Here is a 14,877-nt window from a genome sequence, read left to right as displayed (position 1 = left end):
GAAGGAAGAAGCAACCTGGATGAACCTGGAGGAGAGTAGGGTGGGGAGGAAGAGGGATAACAGGGTAAGAGTGGGGGGATATAGAAGTGCTGATGGTGAGAGCACACAGGGATGTGGTGGACAGACACAGCTATCGGCTGTGGGAGGCTAGAAACCTGCCTCGATTGAAAAAAAAACACCGAGTGCTTTTATCGCAATCGAGGCGGGTTTCTAGTTTTTTAATATATTAACCAACGATTGCTGACGTGCTGCAATGTTGAAGGTTCTTAATTAAATGAGCTCTAACATGGAAAGTAAGTGTTTTTGGACACATGTCCACATAACATATTTTCTTTCTTTGTGTGTGAGGAATGTTTCCTGAAAGTTTGGCCGTACCTTTTTGTAACACCTTGTATAAGGGGTGCCGAAACTTTCCCACAGGAACTGAACCACCTTTTACAAAGTAGGCAGGTTTAAATGAACAATTTGCACACATATCACATCTCCAAAAGAACTTTATTCATTTCACCCAATTATCTCCTTCCTTGTTCCCACTCCAGCCTTCACCAACACACCCACAGTCTTTTACTTCTCTAGTTTTCCATCCACGCCCCTATCTAACCACCCAACTGCGCCTAGCTCTACTCTCTCCCCACTACATCCCTGTATGCCCCACAACAGCACTTCACTGCCCCCCACCTCTACCATGCTATCCCTCCCCTTCCCCAGCCTCCTCTTTAACAACACAAGATTCCTTCTTCCACCATGCATTGTTGCTCACAGTCTGGCCTTGATGGAGCTTTTACATCACCTCAACAACATTCATACGAGCATCCCCTTCACTGTGGAAACTGTGAAAGATGGTTGTCTGTCTTTCTGGATGTCTTGTTTAGACTCTCTTGGGCATTCTGGTTGTATTTACAATAAGGTTGTCACCACTCATCACAAATAATAACTGTTCTTAAAACACTTGTTATCAGTGCTCAAAGAGCTTCAGACCCAAGTAGCTTGTGTTAGAAGTTGCCCATCTGTAAAGAGGAGAGCACATCAACAAAATATCTAGGTTTTCTTCCTTTTGTTGGCAATATTTTATTTAAAATAGCAAGAATTTTTCACAAATTTCAGGTGAAAGAGGTTTTCTGTCCACCGGCTAAAAGGACAGACACTACTGGATCAGAGAAGGACAATTTGTTGCTGCAAAAGTGCGGAATTTAAAAAATACCTTTGCAATGTAGTACACCTTACATACACCAGACCACATATGTTGGGGAAGAACACCAAACACTGATTCTGCACTCGCCTTTTGCAATTGAACTACTACTGAAGATTGTTATCTCAACTAGACATTCAATGGAATATGATCAAATAATGATTTTATCCACAGCACCAACTTTTTGGGACTCCAATATTAAGAAGTCTGAAAATATGCATTGTGGAGAACCTGATGAACCAAGACAGCAGCAACCAGTTGGACAATGCGTGGAACCCCACAATTTGCTCTAGCTGAAGACAATACATTACGCCAAAGGCATGGCAAGTGACAACCACATGGACAACAGAGTTCCACAACGCCATCCAGATAGTTTGGTCAGTCTGTCTTCAAGACATTAAGGTATGTGCAAAATACACACAACGTGATAATAAGTTACAGAATGAGGAAGTCTTAGTCAGTCCTCGATGTCTCACCTGAGGATGACGGGTAGATGCTCATTCAAAATATTGTATAGTTTAGTAAAAGGCGACCAGCTGGAAGCCCAAGATTTCTTTGAACACAACACTACCCTTGTATTACACCTTACCCTCTGACCTATTGTTAGACAATGGCAAATGAGTACACAGAGAACTATCTGTTGAATATAATTCGTACTTTAACATCAGTCTGGCACAAAAGTAATTGCATACAGAAAAATGATGATAAATTGAGAAGATCTAGTGCATATTATAACTAACCATACAAGAATAGACCATTCATCAACAAACAGAAAAGACACTGAACAGCACACATGAATACAGAAAAAGATGATGCACTATTAACATCATGTAAGAAACACAATGATGAACGTAAATTGAAAGGCACATCTTATTAGAGAAACAAGAAGTTGTCGACAAGAAGCGGAATTCTCACTGAGAAACAGAGCATCAATGCCACCCCACAGCTACCATACATCTACTGGGAGCCTCAGTGCTAGTACATACAATGCTAAGGTGATTATCTAACGTTAGTTTGGGCTTCAAGTTGTATCTACCTCTGATGAAGGACAATCATTCTGTTATTACAGTCTTATTGGAGACTTTACTTTCTGTGATGAAGATGAAATAAATATACACTCCTGGAAATGGAAAAAAGAACACATTGACACCGGTGTGTCAGACCCACCATACTTGCTCCGGACACTGCGAGAGGGCTGTACAAGCAATGATCACACGCACGGCACAGCGGACACACCAGGAACCGCGGTGTTGGCCGTCGAATGGCGCTAGCTGCGCAGCTTTTGTGCACCGCCGCCGTCAGTGTTAGCCAGTTTGCCGTGGCATACGGAGCTCCATCGCAGTCTTTAACACTGGTAGCATGCCGTGACAGCGTGCTCAACACGTGCGGCGTGAGGTCTCCACAGTACATCGATGTTGTCGCCAGTGGTCGGCGGAAGGTGCACGTGCCCGTCGACCTGGGACCGGACCGCAGCGACGCACGGATGCACGCCAAGACCGTAGGATCCTACGCAGTGCCGTAGGGGACTGCACCGCCACTTCCCAGCAAATTAGGGACACTGTTGCTCCTGGGGGTATCGGCGAGGACCATTCGCAACCGTCTCCTTGAAGCTGGGCTACGGTCCCGCACACCGTTAGGCCGTCTTCCGCTCACGCCCCAACATCGTGCAGCCCGCCTCCAGTGGTGTCGCGACAGGCGTGAATGGAAGAACGAATGGAGACGTGTCATCTTCAGCGATGAGAGTCGCTTCTGCCTTGGTGCCAATGATGGTCGTATGTGTGTTTGGCGGCGTGCAGGTGAGCACCACAATCAGGACTGCATACGACCGAGGCACACAGGGCCAACACCCGGCATCATGGTGTGGGGAGCGATCTCCTACACTGGCCGTACACCTCTGGTGATCGTCAAGGGGACACTGAATAGTGCACAGTACATCCAAACCGTCATCGAACCCATCGTTCTACCATTCCTAGACCGGCTAGGGAACTTGCTGTTCCAACAGGACAATGCACGTCCGCATGTATCCCGTGCCACCCAATGTGCTCTAGAAGGTGTAAGTCAACTACCCTGGCCAGCAAGATCTCCGGATCTGTCCCCCATTGAGCATGTTTGGGATTGGATGAAGCGTCGTCTCACGCGGTCTGCACGTCCAGCACGAACGCTGGTCCAACTGAGGCGCCAAGTGGAAATGGCATGGCAAGCCGTTCCACAGGACTACATCCAGCATCTCTACGATCGTCTCCATGGGAGAATAGCAGCCTGCATTGCTGCGAAAGGTGGATATACACTGTACTAGTGCCAACATTGTGCATGCTCTGTTGCCTGTGTCTATGTGCCTGTGGTTCTGTCAGTGTGATCATGTGATGTATCTGACCCCAGGAATGTGTCAATAAAGTTTCCCCTTCCTGGGACAATGAATTCATGGTGTTCTTATTTCAATTTCCAGGAGTGTACATTGTAAGAATATCTGTAAAACCATCATTCCTCCTCTTGCTATTCACTGCCTTACAACAGTGTCATATCCAAGATTTGGATACATTATACTGTTTGGACTTCACTCTGTTTATGCTATAAATACACTACAATGCACTGGGCTAGAACACTGCTACTGACTCGATATCACCTCCGGCTGTCGTGTCTCTTTTATTGTATTCTGAGATGTCATGTACGGCTCCATAAAAAATTAACTGTTCAGCATTCATTTGTATCATGAGCAACAGTACAACTGACAAGAAGGACTATCTATCAGTTTTGCATCATTTTCCACAGTGACGATTACATGATTCTCAGGGGCACCCCTCTTTCGTGTGTTTCAGACTGTGGCCCTCGCAACTGGTGACTGCAGTCTTATCTTATGTGTGCACTGCTTCAAGCACTATGAACTTTACATCTGCTCTACCACTCGGTCTGTGACAATTTTATGTGCACTTTTCAGAGCTGTGAACTTTGCTTGTACACTAGGACTGTGAATTCTTTTGTCCATTGGAGCCTTGACTGTGAACTTTTCTGTGAACTTTGGAACAGCGTCTTCTCTGCTTTTTATGGCAAACTGCAGATGTTTCTGTGGACAATCAATCTTTGGCACTCAGTTTGTGGCACCTGAAAGGCTCAACATGTGTGAAGTCAAATACATATCAAGGAGCTCCTTGACGGGGTCCTGAATCTGGAAGAGACTGCCAAATCTTTGTCACAGTCCACCACCATAATTCTGCTTCAGCAGCTCAATCGCCTGACTGTCGGCCCTGTCTCTATATGGATGCCACACCTTCCCACTCTTCAGGTTTTCAATGACACTTTGAAGTCACGGTCTCCCTCCCTCAATTGGCTCGGATGATCTTTTGTGGCCTTCACCACTCACAAGGGCTGTCACAAACAAGTTCTTCTCATCACCTGGTCTGGCACTTCAGCCTACCACTTCTTCTCTCACTTCAACCTGGAGTCAACCTTTCTTCCCTCTCCTACGTTCACTTGCAGGGCAAAATCATCGCTCATTATGCTGCTCCCACTGTCTCTCATGTTTAGTACTTCTTTTCTGTCCTCTCGGGATTCCCAAGAGGCTCTGTTACAGGTTTCGCTGCCTGCTGCCATTGGCTCCTTTGCAGCCAGCTACTGCGCCCAGGTTTTGCAAAAGAATCCAGCAGAGACACGTTTCTCTCCACCAACTCTGATGCTTCTGGTGGGTTTTGATAAGTTCTGTGCCAATGATAAGACCCTCTCCAGCTGACACTGACAGTCTCTGCCCCTGCCACTGCCAGCCCTTCTGTACTAGTTATCCTTCCCTCGATTTCCAGTTCTCCTTCTGTTCTGTCCTCGTTTATGGCTTCTCATGTCACTCTTCCCTCTGCGCCCTTTACTCCAGCATGCCTCTGTACCACTGAGAGCACTTTTACACACCTCGAAGCGCCGTGAGGCCCCACCGTGGTCAAACATGCACGCAGTCAGTATTCTCAGCCTCCTCCTCGCAGTTCACATTTTTCACTACTTTTTGTAATGCCTTCCTCACTGCCCGGTTATCATGCTCTTACACGCATCCATCATTCCCAACTCCTTCCCTCGCTGCATCCTGATTCATTCCTCCTCTGGCTGAGACCTCTTTTGAGGTCCTTCGCACATTTCACAATTTGCATCTTCCTCGTCACCTCCACTACCATAACTGCCACAGAGGTCGGTGCCAGCTCCACCAAGACAGCCCCCAGCACAGATGGGCCTGCTGCCATAATCAGGCTCGCTGGCACTGGTCCTGTGACTGCCACTGTCAGCTCAGCAGACATTGATGCATCATCTCTTCTGCTGACCTAGTCACACTCAGCCAGGTTGTGGCCAGCCTGGTCATTCCTGCCATCACCATTTCTGCCTCAGCTTCAGCCGGTCATGTGACCAGTCTCTACATGGCATCACGAAAGGAGACACGGTCCCATACACCGGCATGTAGCTCCACACATTCCAATACTTTCCCACCCACAAGGGCTACCAGGGTTTTCAATACCTTCCAGACATTCCACAGGCAGCCCTCCAGCACATGCCCCACTTTCAGTAGGTCCTCTCCCTATGCTGCTGTGGCCCAGCCACCATGCACGGAAGCCTCCAGCTGGCTGCCAGATGTTTCTTCCAGCACTTTTGGTGTTGTCTTCAAGGAAGATTTGTCATGAGTCCTCTCCGTGATGGCCTGACAGTCCTGTCACAAAGACTAGTAATCGCATCGCCACCTACCACAGACATCCTCACATTAGCAGCCTTCTTCTTGGTGAGGTTCTCAATTTTCACAGGATGAGGAGTGTAGTATAAACACACCTGGGCTTCTACATACTCGACCGTGCCCATTTCGACATGACATCTGCTCCTCTTTTGTGGACTGCTTACACGTCTTGCCAGTATATTGCTTGTTTGGATTCGGTGCTGATTCCAAATAGCATGTTTACAAGCTTATCTCTAGTAGGCACTATCAGAAACTGCCACCATCACCCACAAGCAGCACACACAGGAGCAACAATGGTGGCTCTGCTATCAGGAACCAGTTCTTGTCTACAGGTTATGTGGTCATCAAGAGCCCATGGATATTCCTCTGACATTGTGTACTTAGCCACGGTGCAACCAGTTGCATTTGTAGCTCCGCTACGTCATGCATTATCTTCCCTTTCATTAATTGGAGCGTCTTTCTGCCTCAAAAATAATTAATTTATTACTTTTATATTTTCAATTCTATTATGTCTGTAGTTAACCAGCAACCAATATACACACAATTACATAATTGTTAATTAAATAATTTAAGAGTAAAGGTAACAGCTCACCAAATATTAGAGGTGATGACTCATGGACTGGTGCATAAACAAGACAGAAGACTTTGGCAACTTGGGGACAAATCTTTTTCATGGAAGGATTGTGTGTGGTGCAGTGGGTGAGGGAGGAAAGGAGGCAGAAACTGGGAGGGAGGTGGAGAAGAAAGGGAGTCTGGCTTACAGCTCTGAGGGAGGCAGCAAATGCTGGTCATGCCAGCATAAAACACTCTGTAGTAAATGTGGCTGCCTTAACAGGTGGGCCTGTCTCTTATGGGATAGGATACATTTGTGACAGGACTGGAGTAAGATGTGTCAGGTGGGTGAACTGTACGGTCTCACACCTCGGTGTCCTTAAGGTCCATGATCCACCTAAAAAAGGATCTTGAGTGGGTGTGGTAGGGGGGCAGACCAGGGTACTGACCAGATTTGAAGCATGGCAGATGTTCCTCATTTCCAGGCACAACGATCGGTAGTCAAAGCCTGCCTCAGGGTATGGTTCAGTTGTTACAGTCCAGCACAATATTGGGTGATGAGGGTGGCGCACCTTCACAGTTGGTTGTTCAGTGTGGTGGAACGATGAAGGGTATGTGAAAATATGGAATAGGAAATATGTCTGTAAATTAGGATTGGGGGATAGTGCCTGTCAATGAACACTTGAGAATGAACTTCGGCATACCAGACAAGGGAATTCTCATCATTTCAGATGCACGATCCACTTGTGACTAGACTATATAAGAGCGATTTTCTGTTGTAAAAGAGATGACACCTGCCAAAATGCACATACTACTGACAATTAGTGACCATGATACGGACAGATGTCTGGATGGAGCCATTAGAGAGGTGAAGGTAAACATCCAGCAGGATGGCACATTAGGCTGCAAAAGACCAGCTGAAGCGAATGAGGAGAGGGTGTATTAGCCTTGGGTCCACTTCATGAAGAAATCACCAAAGAACCTTAACCTGACAAGGGGTTTGGAGTTTTGGGAGGCTAGGGAGGTATACTCTACATGGCCCATAAACAAATTGGCATAGGACAGCGCCATGTGGGTGTCAAAGACCATAAAGACCATGCCATGGATCTGCTTGCATATCTTCCTCTCAGAGGAGTGGTAGTTATGTGTGAAAATCTAATTAGTTGCTTGTGTAGAGAATGAGGTGGTGGTTTTGAGTCAGATCATTGGGAAAGGTAGTGGTTGACAGTAGCAAAGCTACAGGTATGGGCACTTGGGATGTTGATGTATAGAGGGGTAGCATCAACTGTGATGAGCAGTAATCCAGGTGGTATGGTTGACAGTCAGTGAAGGAATTGGTTTATATCTTTAATATGAGAGGCTAGGCTATGATTGGGGGGGGGGGGGGGGGCAGTGGGTCCAAGGATTTGAGCAGGGATTGGAAGCTATACTGGACTTCTGGGGATCACTATGTCAGGGAGAAGTCAGATACCTTGCAGATGTCTCCTAACAGTTAATCTGTGCTGTAATTTCTGTACAGCATTTTATGTGGGCATGGCCACAAAGCAACTGCCCACACAAATGATGGCCACTGCCAAAGAATGAAACAATGGCTAAGAACAGAGTTGACCCCCCAGTGACAGGACATACTGCTGAGCACAATGTACTCAACTTGTTAATGGCTGCTTCACAACACATGCAATCTTCTGGATCCCCAGATTTCTGAACTACACAGCTGGGAGGTTTGTGTGTGTGTGTGTGTGTGTGTGTGTGTACACACTATCTTGATGAAGAAATCACCCAAAAGATAGGAAAGTTATCAGTTTTATGTACCTGTCAACATCTCAATGCATTTAATATTCGCAAGTGTTACTTTTACTTATAAATTATTTACATTCTGTCAGAACTTTTAATATCGTAATTGTGAATTAAAGAGCCTGTATAGATTAACACAAAATGTATACAAAAGAAAGATTAATGAATAAACCATTTTCACAGCCATTACTTACATAATTGTAAAAAGCGGTGAGGCCACGGTCTATTGCACTTGTGCTACCACATGATGTTAAAGGACTGGTAAGTGTCACATGCGTACTGTTGGGGACTCCAATACAGCTGCGATCACTGAAGCTCAGTTGTGGGGAACCAAGCTGTTTCACTACTGACAACGGAAAGGTAATGGTGAAACGTTTTTCACTGCAGTTCACGATCATTGCTTTCTTCAACCGTGCCAAAATTTCTTCTCTGATTTCTGTACAGAGTCAAAGAAAAATTGAAAATTATTTCTTATTACTCATAATACACATCTTAACAGAACCATTGCTGAAATTGTATGTCATTTTCTCAAGAAGATCTCAGTACATTTACACAAGACTAATACAATAAGTAACAACATGTAACAAAGGTAGAGGGCAGAGAAATGTTGCAGCATAAAGTCTTCACCAAGAAATCACTCTGAAAGATTGTCTTTTAAAAATCAGAAGCATTTTTAAATCAGCCAATAGGTTGGTGCTGTATTTTTTGTGCAAAGAAATTGCAATACAATAATGAAACAGATATACTTCCTCAGGTCAAAGACACAGTTGATGATTGTTAGTAATTATTACAACTGTTACTAATGAATTTTCATTTCTTTAAAGTTACGTGATTTCCTTAAAAAAAGTTTCAGCTGCGTCAACAGTGAACATTTTAAAAGGTATAAATATAGAATAATTCATTAGGTACCACAAAGAAAAATATTTTAAAAGACAAACAAAATAAATACAGAATATAAATTTAAATATTTGTATGAGTGAAGGAATTAGTGGCAAAATTTATTTCTAGTGCTGAGATGGATCACTGCAGAAAATTTCAGTCACACCCATCTTTTCTTCAGACATTCATTCACACAAATGTATGCAAAACATGAAATAGTACAAGAATTTCTATAACAAAATGTCAAAGAAACATCATGGTTAAACTCAAGAAGAAGAAGAAAAAAACTCAAATTACAAAACTGTATGTCACTGCCTATGAAAACAAATTTACCCACATTTGTTTAAGAAAGCCGTTTACATTACATACATTTTTAAATTTGTATAGCAATAGTTTTCTTTTAAGTTGAAATGTAGCACGAGCCACAGAGTAAATGGTTGCTGCCTTCCTCTTGGAAAGTTAAATTGCGACATAAGTGATTATAACAAGCTGCATTTGATCATGCTGCTTTGGTGAAGGACCTACTTTCCTTCAGATGTAAAATCAACATCTAACCTGACACTGAACCCTACGTTGAACAGTTCAGACCACGAACCCAACTGTATCCACCACCACTACCTCAAAATCATCCATTACAAGCCTTACATGCACTGCTTCACAACCCTTCTTCAGCTCCCTACAACATGGCCCTAACCTGTCCTCTGCAGGACTCCAGCCTCTACATTTCCTAAAAGCTGATGACTTCATCATTATCCTCCCAGCACACATAGGATCTACCACTGTAGTACTTGACCAAAAGGAGTATGTTAAGGAAGGTCTACACCAGCTGTCCGACAGTGTCTGCCATCAAGATCTCATCCCTATGATTCAAACTGATTCTTAAAACCTCAGGCCCCTCACAAGGACCACACCTCAATCCAAAGAACTTCTCACTCCATCCAAACTATGCACCCCCACCTTTTACCTTCTTCCTAAGATCCACAAACCCAATCATCCTGGCCATCCTATAATTGGTCGCTTCAAAGCATCCACCCGGTCAGCACCCACAAACCAAAATACGAAGACTCCCTTCCCCCCCCCCCCCCTTCCATTTCCTAGACCGTCTGAAATCCATGCCCGTTCCACTCCCACCACACACCTTGCCTGTCATACCCCATGTACATGCTCTGTATGCTGCTGAACATATCCTCAGGCAGCACCCGCCTGATCCCAAACCTATGACATCCTTCCTACTCACCTCAGTCAACTTTACACTTACTAACCAACTACTTCACATTTGAGGAGCAGACATACAAAAAGGTCAGGGGTATGGCCATGAGAACCAGGATGGCTCCTTCCTAAGTCAATCTTTTCATGGGCCGCTTGGAGGGGGTTTTCTTGGGATCTGTAAGTCTTCAGCCTCTGGTTTGGTTTGAATACATTGGTGACACCTTTACCATAAAGATTCACAATGAGGCTGTTAAAATTCCTGGAATCTCTGAATACCTTCTGCCAAATATATTTCACGTTGTCCTACTGCGAATCCCATGTCACTTTCCTTGATGTTGATCTCATCCTCACCAAACACCAGCTACACACTTCCATCCACATTAAACCTACCAACAAACAACAGTACTTACATTCTGACAGTTGCCATCCTTTCCATGCCAAACGCTTCCTCCCATACAGCCTTGGCACCCGAGGCAAACGTATTTGTTCAGATGAAGACTCTTTACAGCAATACACTACCATTCTCACCTCAGCCTTCAATGCACGTGATTACCCCACCAGCCTACTTTAAAAGCAGATTTCCTGGGCCATCGCATCCCATCTTAGTATGGGTGATCCCTTCTAAAAACAACTTCAGAGCACACCACTGGTGACTCAGTATTATTCTGGTCTCAAATGAATTAATCAACTACCTCAACAGGGCTGTGACTTCCTCAAATCATGCCCTGAAATGAGATCCACTCTGTCTGAAACTTTGCTCACCACACCTAGAATAGCTTTTCATTGCTCTACCAATCTCTGCAACATTCTTGTCAGACCCTATGCTCCTTCTGTACCCATCTCCCTGCCCTGTCACTCCCACCCCTGTGATGATCCCCGCTGCAAGACTTGCCCTATGCACACTCCTACCACCACCTATAGCAGCCCTGTAACTGGCAAAACATATACCATCAGGGGGACAACCACCTGTAAAATGACACGTCATATACCAGCTGTTATGGAAACACTGTTCAGCCTTTTATGTCAGCATGACTACCACCAAATTATCAATTAGGATGAATGGACATAAGCAGAGGGTGTATACTGGTAACATGCAATATCCTGTTGCAGAGCATGCTATGCAACGTGACAATCATGACTTCAGTGTCTGTTTCACACATGACCCATCTGGATTCTTCTGCCAGAGACCAGTTTCTCAGAATTCCACAGATGGGAACTAGTGTTACATATCCTTGGTTCTCACCACCTACACCTGGCTTTAATTTACATTCTTCCAACCCAGCATTTCTTCACAATAACTATCCTTTTCTTCACTCCGTTTTAGTTTTCTACATTTTTTACTGGCTTACCAATCTATTTTTCACTGCCACCCTTCCACCTCTTTTACGTACAATTCACTTAGTTTTTAACTTTTATTAACTTAAGCATATCGTTTAAGCAGTAATCTCTGTCTTGCATATTACCCTGTCTTACACCTTTACGCTCTCAGGTTTTCAAATCTCATCTGATGCAGTCCTCAACAATCAGTCTTTCCTTCTCAACCCACGCAGTAAATCTTCCCTGACCGGGATTCTGGGTCACTTTCCCAACACCTACCCCTTTTCCTAGATCTCTCCAGTCCTTCTCCTTCACTCCCCTTCCTTCCCCTTCAACCCTTCTGCCTGAAAAAGCAGCCACTGGCTCTGAACATTTGCCTAATTACAACCTTCTTTTATGTGTGTGTTCTGCTGCCACTTGGTAAGTAGATTTTTTATTAATTCCATTAATTGACATTAGTAAGTATTATCACAAAGCCACTATACACTCATGGATCTTCATACCAGATCAAGAATTGATGTGTTTGACAATGCACAATTTAGATGCTTGTCTGAGTGCCCTGAAAGAGATAGAGATACGCCAAGTACCCGTTGTTGGTTTCACTCTTCAGATGTCATTACTCAATCCAAAGGACTTGCCTTTCCACCACTATGATTTCATGTAAATGGTAGTAAGCTCATAACATGTAACACAACATGGTGTGCCAAAGAGTCCAGTCTTTTTATCACTTTGGATGATGCCTTTCTGCAAATACCAAAATGACATGGTTCTCTGTGAAAGGACACCTTTGTCATACCACTGCAGATGAAGAAGGGAATCAGGTTCATTTAACAACTTGGATCACGTATGGGACAGCTTTAAGGCCATAAGAAGTTTGGATAAATAAAACACTCCATTGCATGATCACATCTCACATGTACAAAGAATTGTAAGGTTTACTTCGAAAGTAATGTGCAGGACGGTAACATGGTGGAAAGAGTGACACATTCAGAGTACAATGAAGAAGCATATTTTATCCATGTTAGTGTATAAAAGTGGTGACTGTGTGAAATGGATATTGTAGGCATCTCCAGTACAGTATGGTAGTGAATCAAAGAACATAAATTAAAATGTGGTATCAGAACTCAAGTTGTTTTGCAGAAAATTGATGGAGATGGGGCTGCAAATCACAATCCAAGTTACCACTGAAAACCTAATTTCAATACAATTCATGTAAGTGTAAAAAAACAGGCTCTGCAAAAGCATCAAATGATTATGGATCCGTGAAGCATATGGTGAACCACTTGCTGAATGTTATCACGCAATATGTGAAGAGTTTTCAACAGTAGCTGAGAGGTCACCAATATCCATGTTCCATATTTTGAAAATTGATTTTCATGAAAGGAAAAACTGTGTGCAAGGGGGTGCTCAGTGCCTAACAGCAGACCAGAAATAGAGATGACTGGCCACTACAATGGAGGAACTGAAAACCAATCAACTGTTGAGTGTAAAGCATTCCTTTATGGAGGAAGTTGAGATGATGTTGACTGTGACATGTTTGACAAGGATTTTCTCTTCTCCAAGTCTAAAATAATCCAAGTGGTTGCAGTTCAATGTAAGACAACTGATTATCATTGTTTATGATTATTGAGGAATTGTAGTGTTGAGTTTGGGGTAACACAGAGCGTGTGTAACTATAGCATATCATTATGACTTACACTCAACACTGGCCGGAACATACATAGAGACCAGATGAAAAGTTGCAGGTTGACACACACAACAATGCACCCCCTCACATTATGTCCTCTGTGAGAATTTTTTGGAAATTGTAGATACAAAAATTTATCATGCACACCCAAAAATTTGTTAAGTGGTCTTCAGACCTCCACTACTCATCCAAGCTGAATAGTTCATACGTGGACACTATTTTGTCTGACAATATGGACCCAAATAGCAATATAATATTTGTTATTTCCCAGTGATGGTTCATTCAAGAGTGTACAAAGGAACTGATGCCAGGGGGAAAAAATACGGTTATCAGATAATCGCACAAATTTGCCTGCTGATGGTCATCTCTGATCGCTTGAAGCTGTTTGTTTTAGGTAATTAAAGCCAAAGAAAAAACATCTCTTTTTCCAGATGAAACATTATATTACAAACCAAAGTGTAGTGCTCTCTCTCTCTCTCTCTCTCTCTCTCTCTCTCTCTCTCTCTCTCTCTCTCTCTTCCCCCCCCCCCAACACACACACACACACACACACACACACACACACACACACACACACACACAGACTGTCACTATACTCATCCACTAAAAGTTTTTGGCATGGTTCTTGTATGCAATTACACACTGTGCTCATGTTTAAAAGATAATGCAATATAGATTTAAAATATATTCTGAAGTAAATTCTTCTTTGTACTCGAATATACCACAACCAATTCAAGTTTCTGAATTATTAGTGTTAATGAGGGATTGGAGTCTATGATGAGGGCAGCAGTTTGAACCACAAATGCTCTGTGAGAATCCAAATCATTTTTATGAAGATTCTTTCAGTTGACAATCAACATTGGTTACGAATCCTAGTAATTATTGAACAGAAAATAGTCTGTAACACACATGTCAACTGGTTGCTGCAGCAATTTCAACCACCTGCTGCTTGTCTGTTACCTCATGGCAAAAAGAACACATCAAGTCACAATGGCCTTGCTGAACTGCATGCCATGCACTTTTTAGTCATGCTGCTCATGCATTTTGTTTTAAATTTTCTTCAATGTAGCAATCAAGGCAAAACGTCTTAGAGGCATAGAGGAGTTTTAATCTATGGACAGCGCTCATCATTCAGAGCTCAAGCAAATAAAAGTAGAAGTAGTACAAATAAAATTAAGAGAGAGAGAATACTTCTAAGAGACTCAAAATCTGTAAGAAAAAACAAAGATTAGGGTTATTCACCTCATTAATGACAAGGTCATTAGAAACAGTCAAAAACCGGTTTACGTGCAAGCCTTCTTTCATTGCGTGTATTTTGTGAAACACTGCAATAATTATACAAGAATATGTTTTAGTTTTGTCCGTGTTTTATTGCTTTGTAGCTTAGATTTTTAGCAGTTGCACTGTAACAACTCTAGAAAATAATTTGAAAGTTTGATTACTAGTAAAAAGATTTTTGTGGTTAATGTCATTAACAGATGTGTGTTCCAGTACACTGATAGATATTCAGTTAAATCTCAAACAGAATCTTGAGGGCTAACACTAACTACTAAT

General features: G+C 43.2%; 1 protein-coding gene across 3 annotated transcripts in view; it reads right to left on the bottom strand.

The window, feature by feature from the left end:
• Positions 1 to 14,877, bottom strand: part of LOC126278245 (uncharacterized) — a 230,757-nt gene that overhangs the window by 87,700 nt on the left and 128,180 nt on the right. For all 3 annotated transcript variants that reach the window (XM_049978230.1, XM_049978232.1, XM_049978231.1), the window contains exon 11: positions 8,426 to 8,667. In XM_049978230.1, the coding sequence (XP_049834187.1) occupies positions 8,426 to 8,667 (242 nt within the window). The remainder of the gene's footprint in view (positions 1 to 8,425; positions 8,668 to 14,877) is intronic.

Source organism: Schistocerca gregaria, chromosome 6, assembly GCF_023897955.1.
Source record: "Schistocerca gregaria isolate iqSchGreg1 chromosome 6, iqSchGreg1.2, whole genome shotgun sequence".
NCBI lineage: Eukaryota > Metazoa > Arthropoda > Insecta > Orthoptera > Acrididae > Schistocerca > Schistocerca gregaria.
Note: the sequence above shows the minus strand (reverse complement) of the source record. Positions and strands in the feature narration are given on the sequence as shown.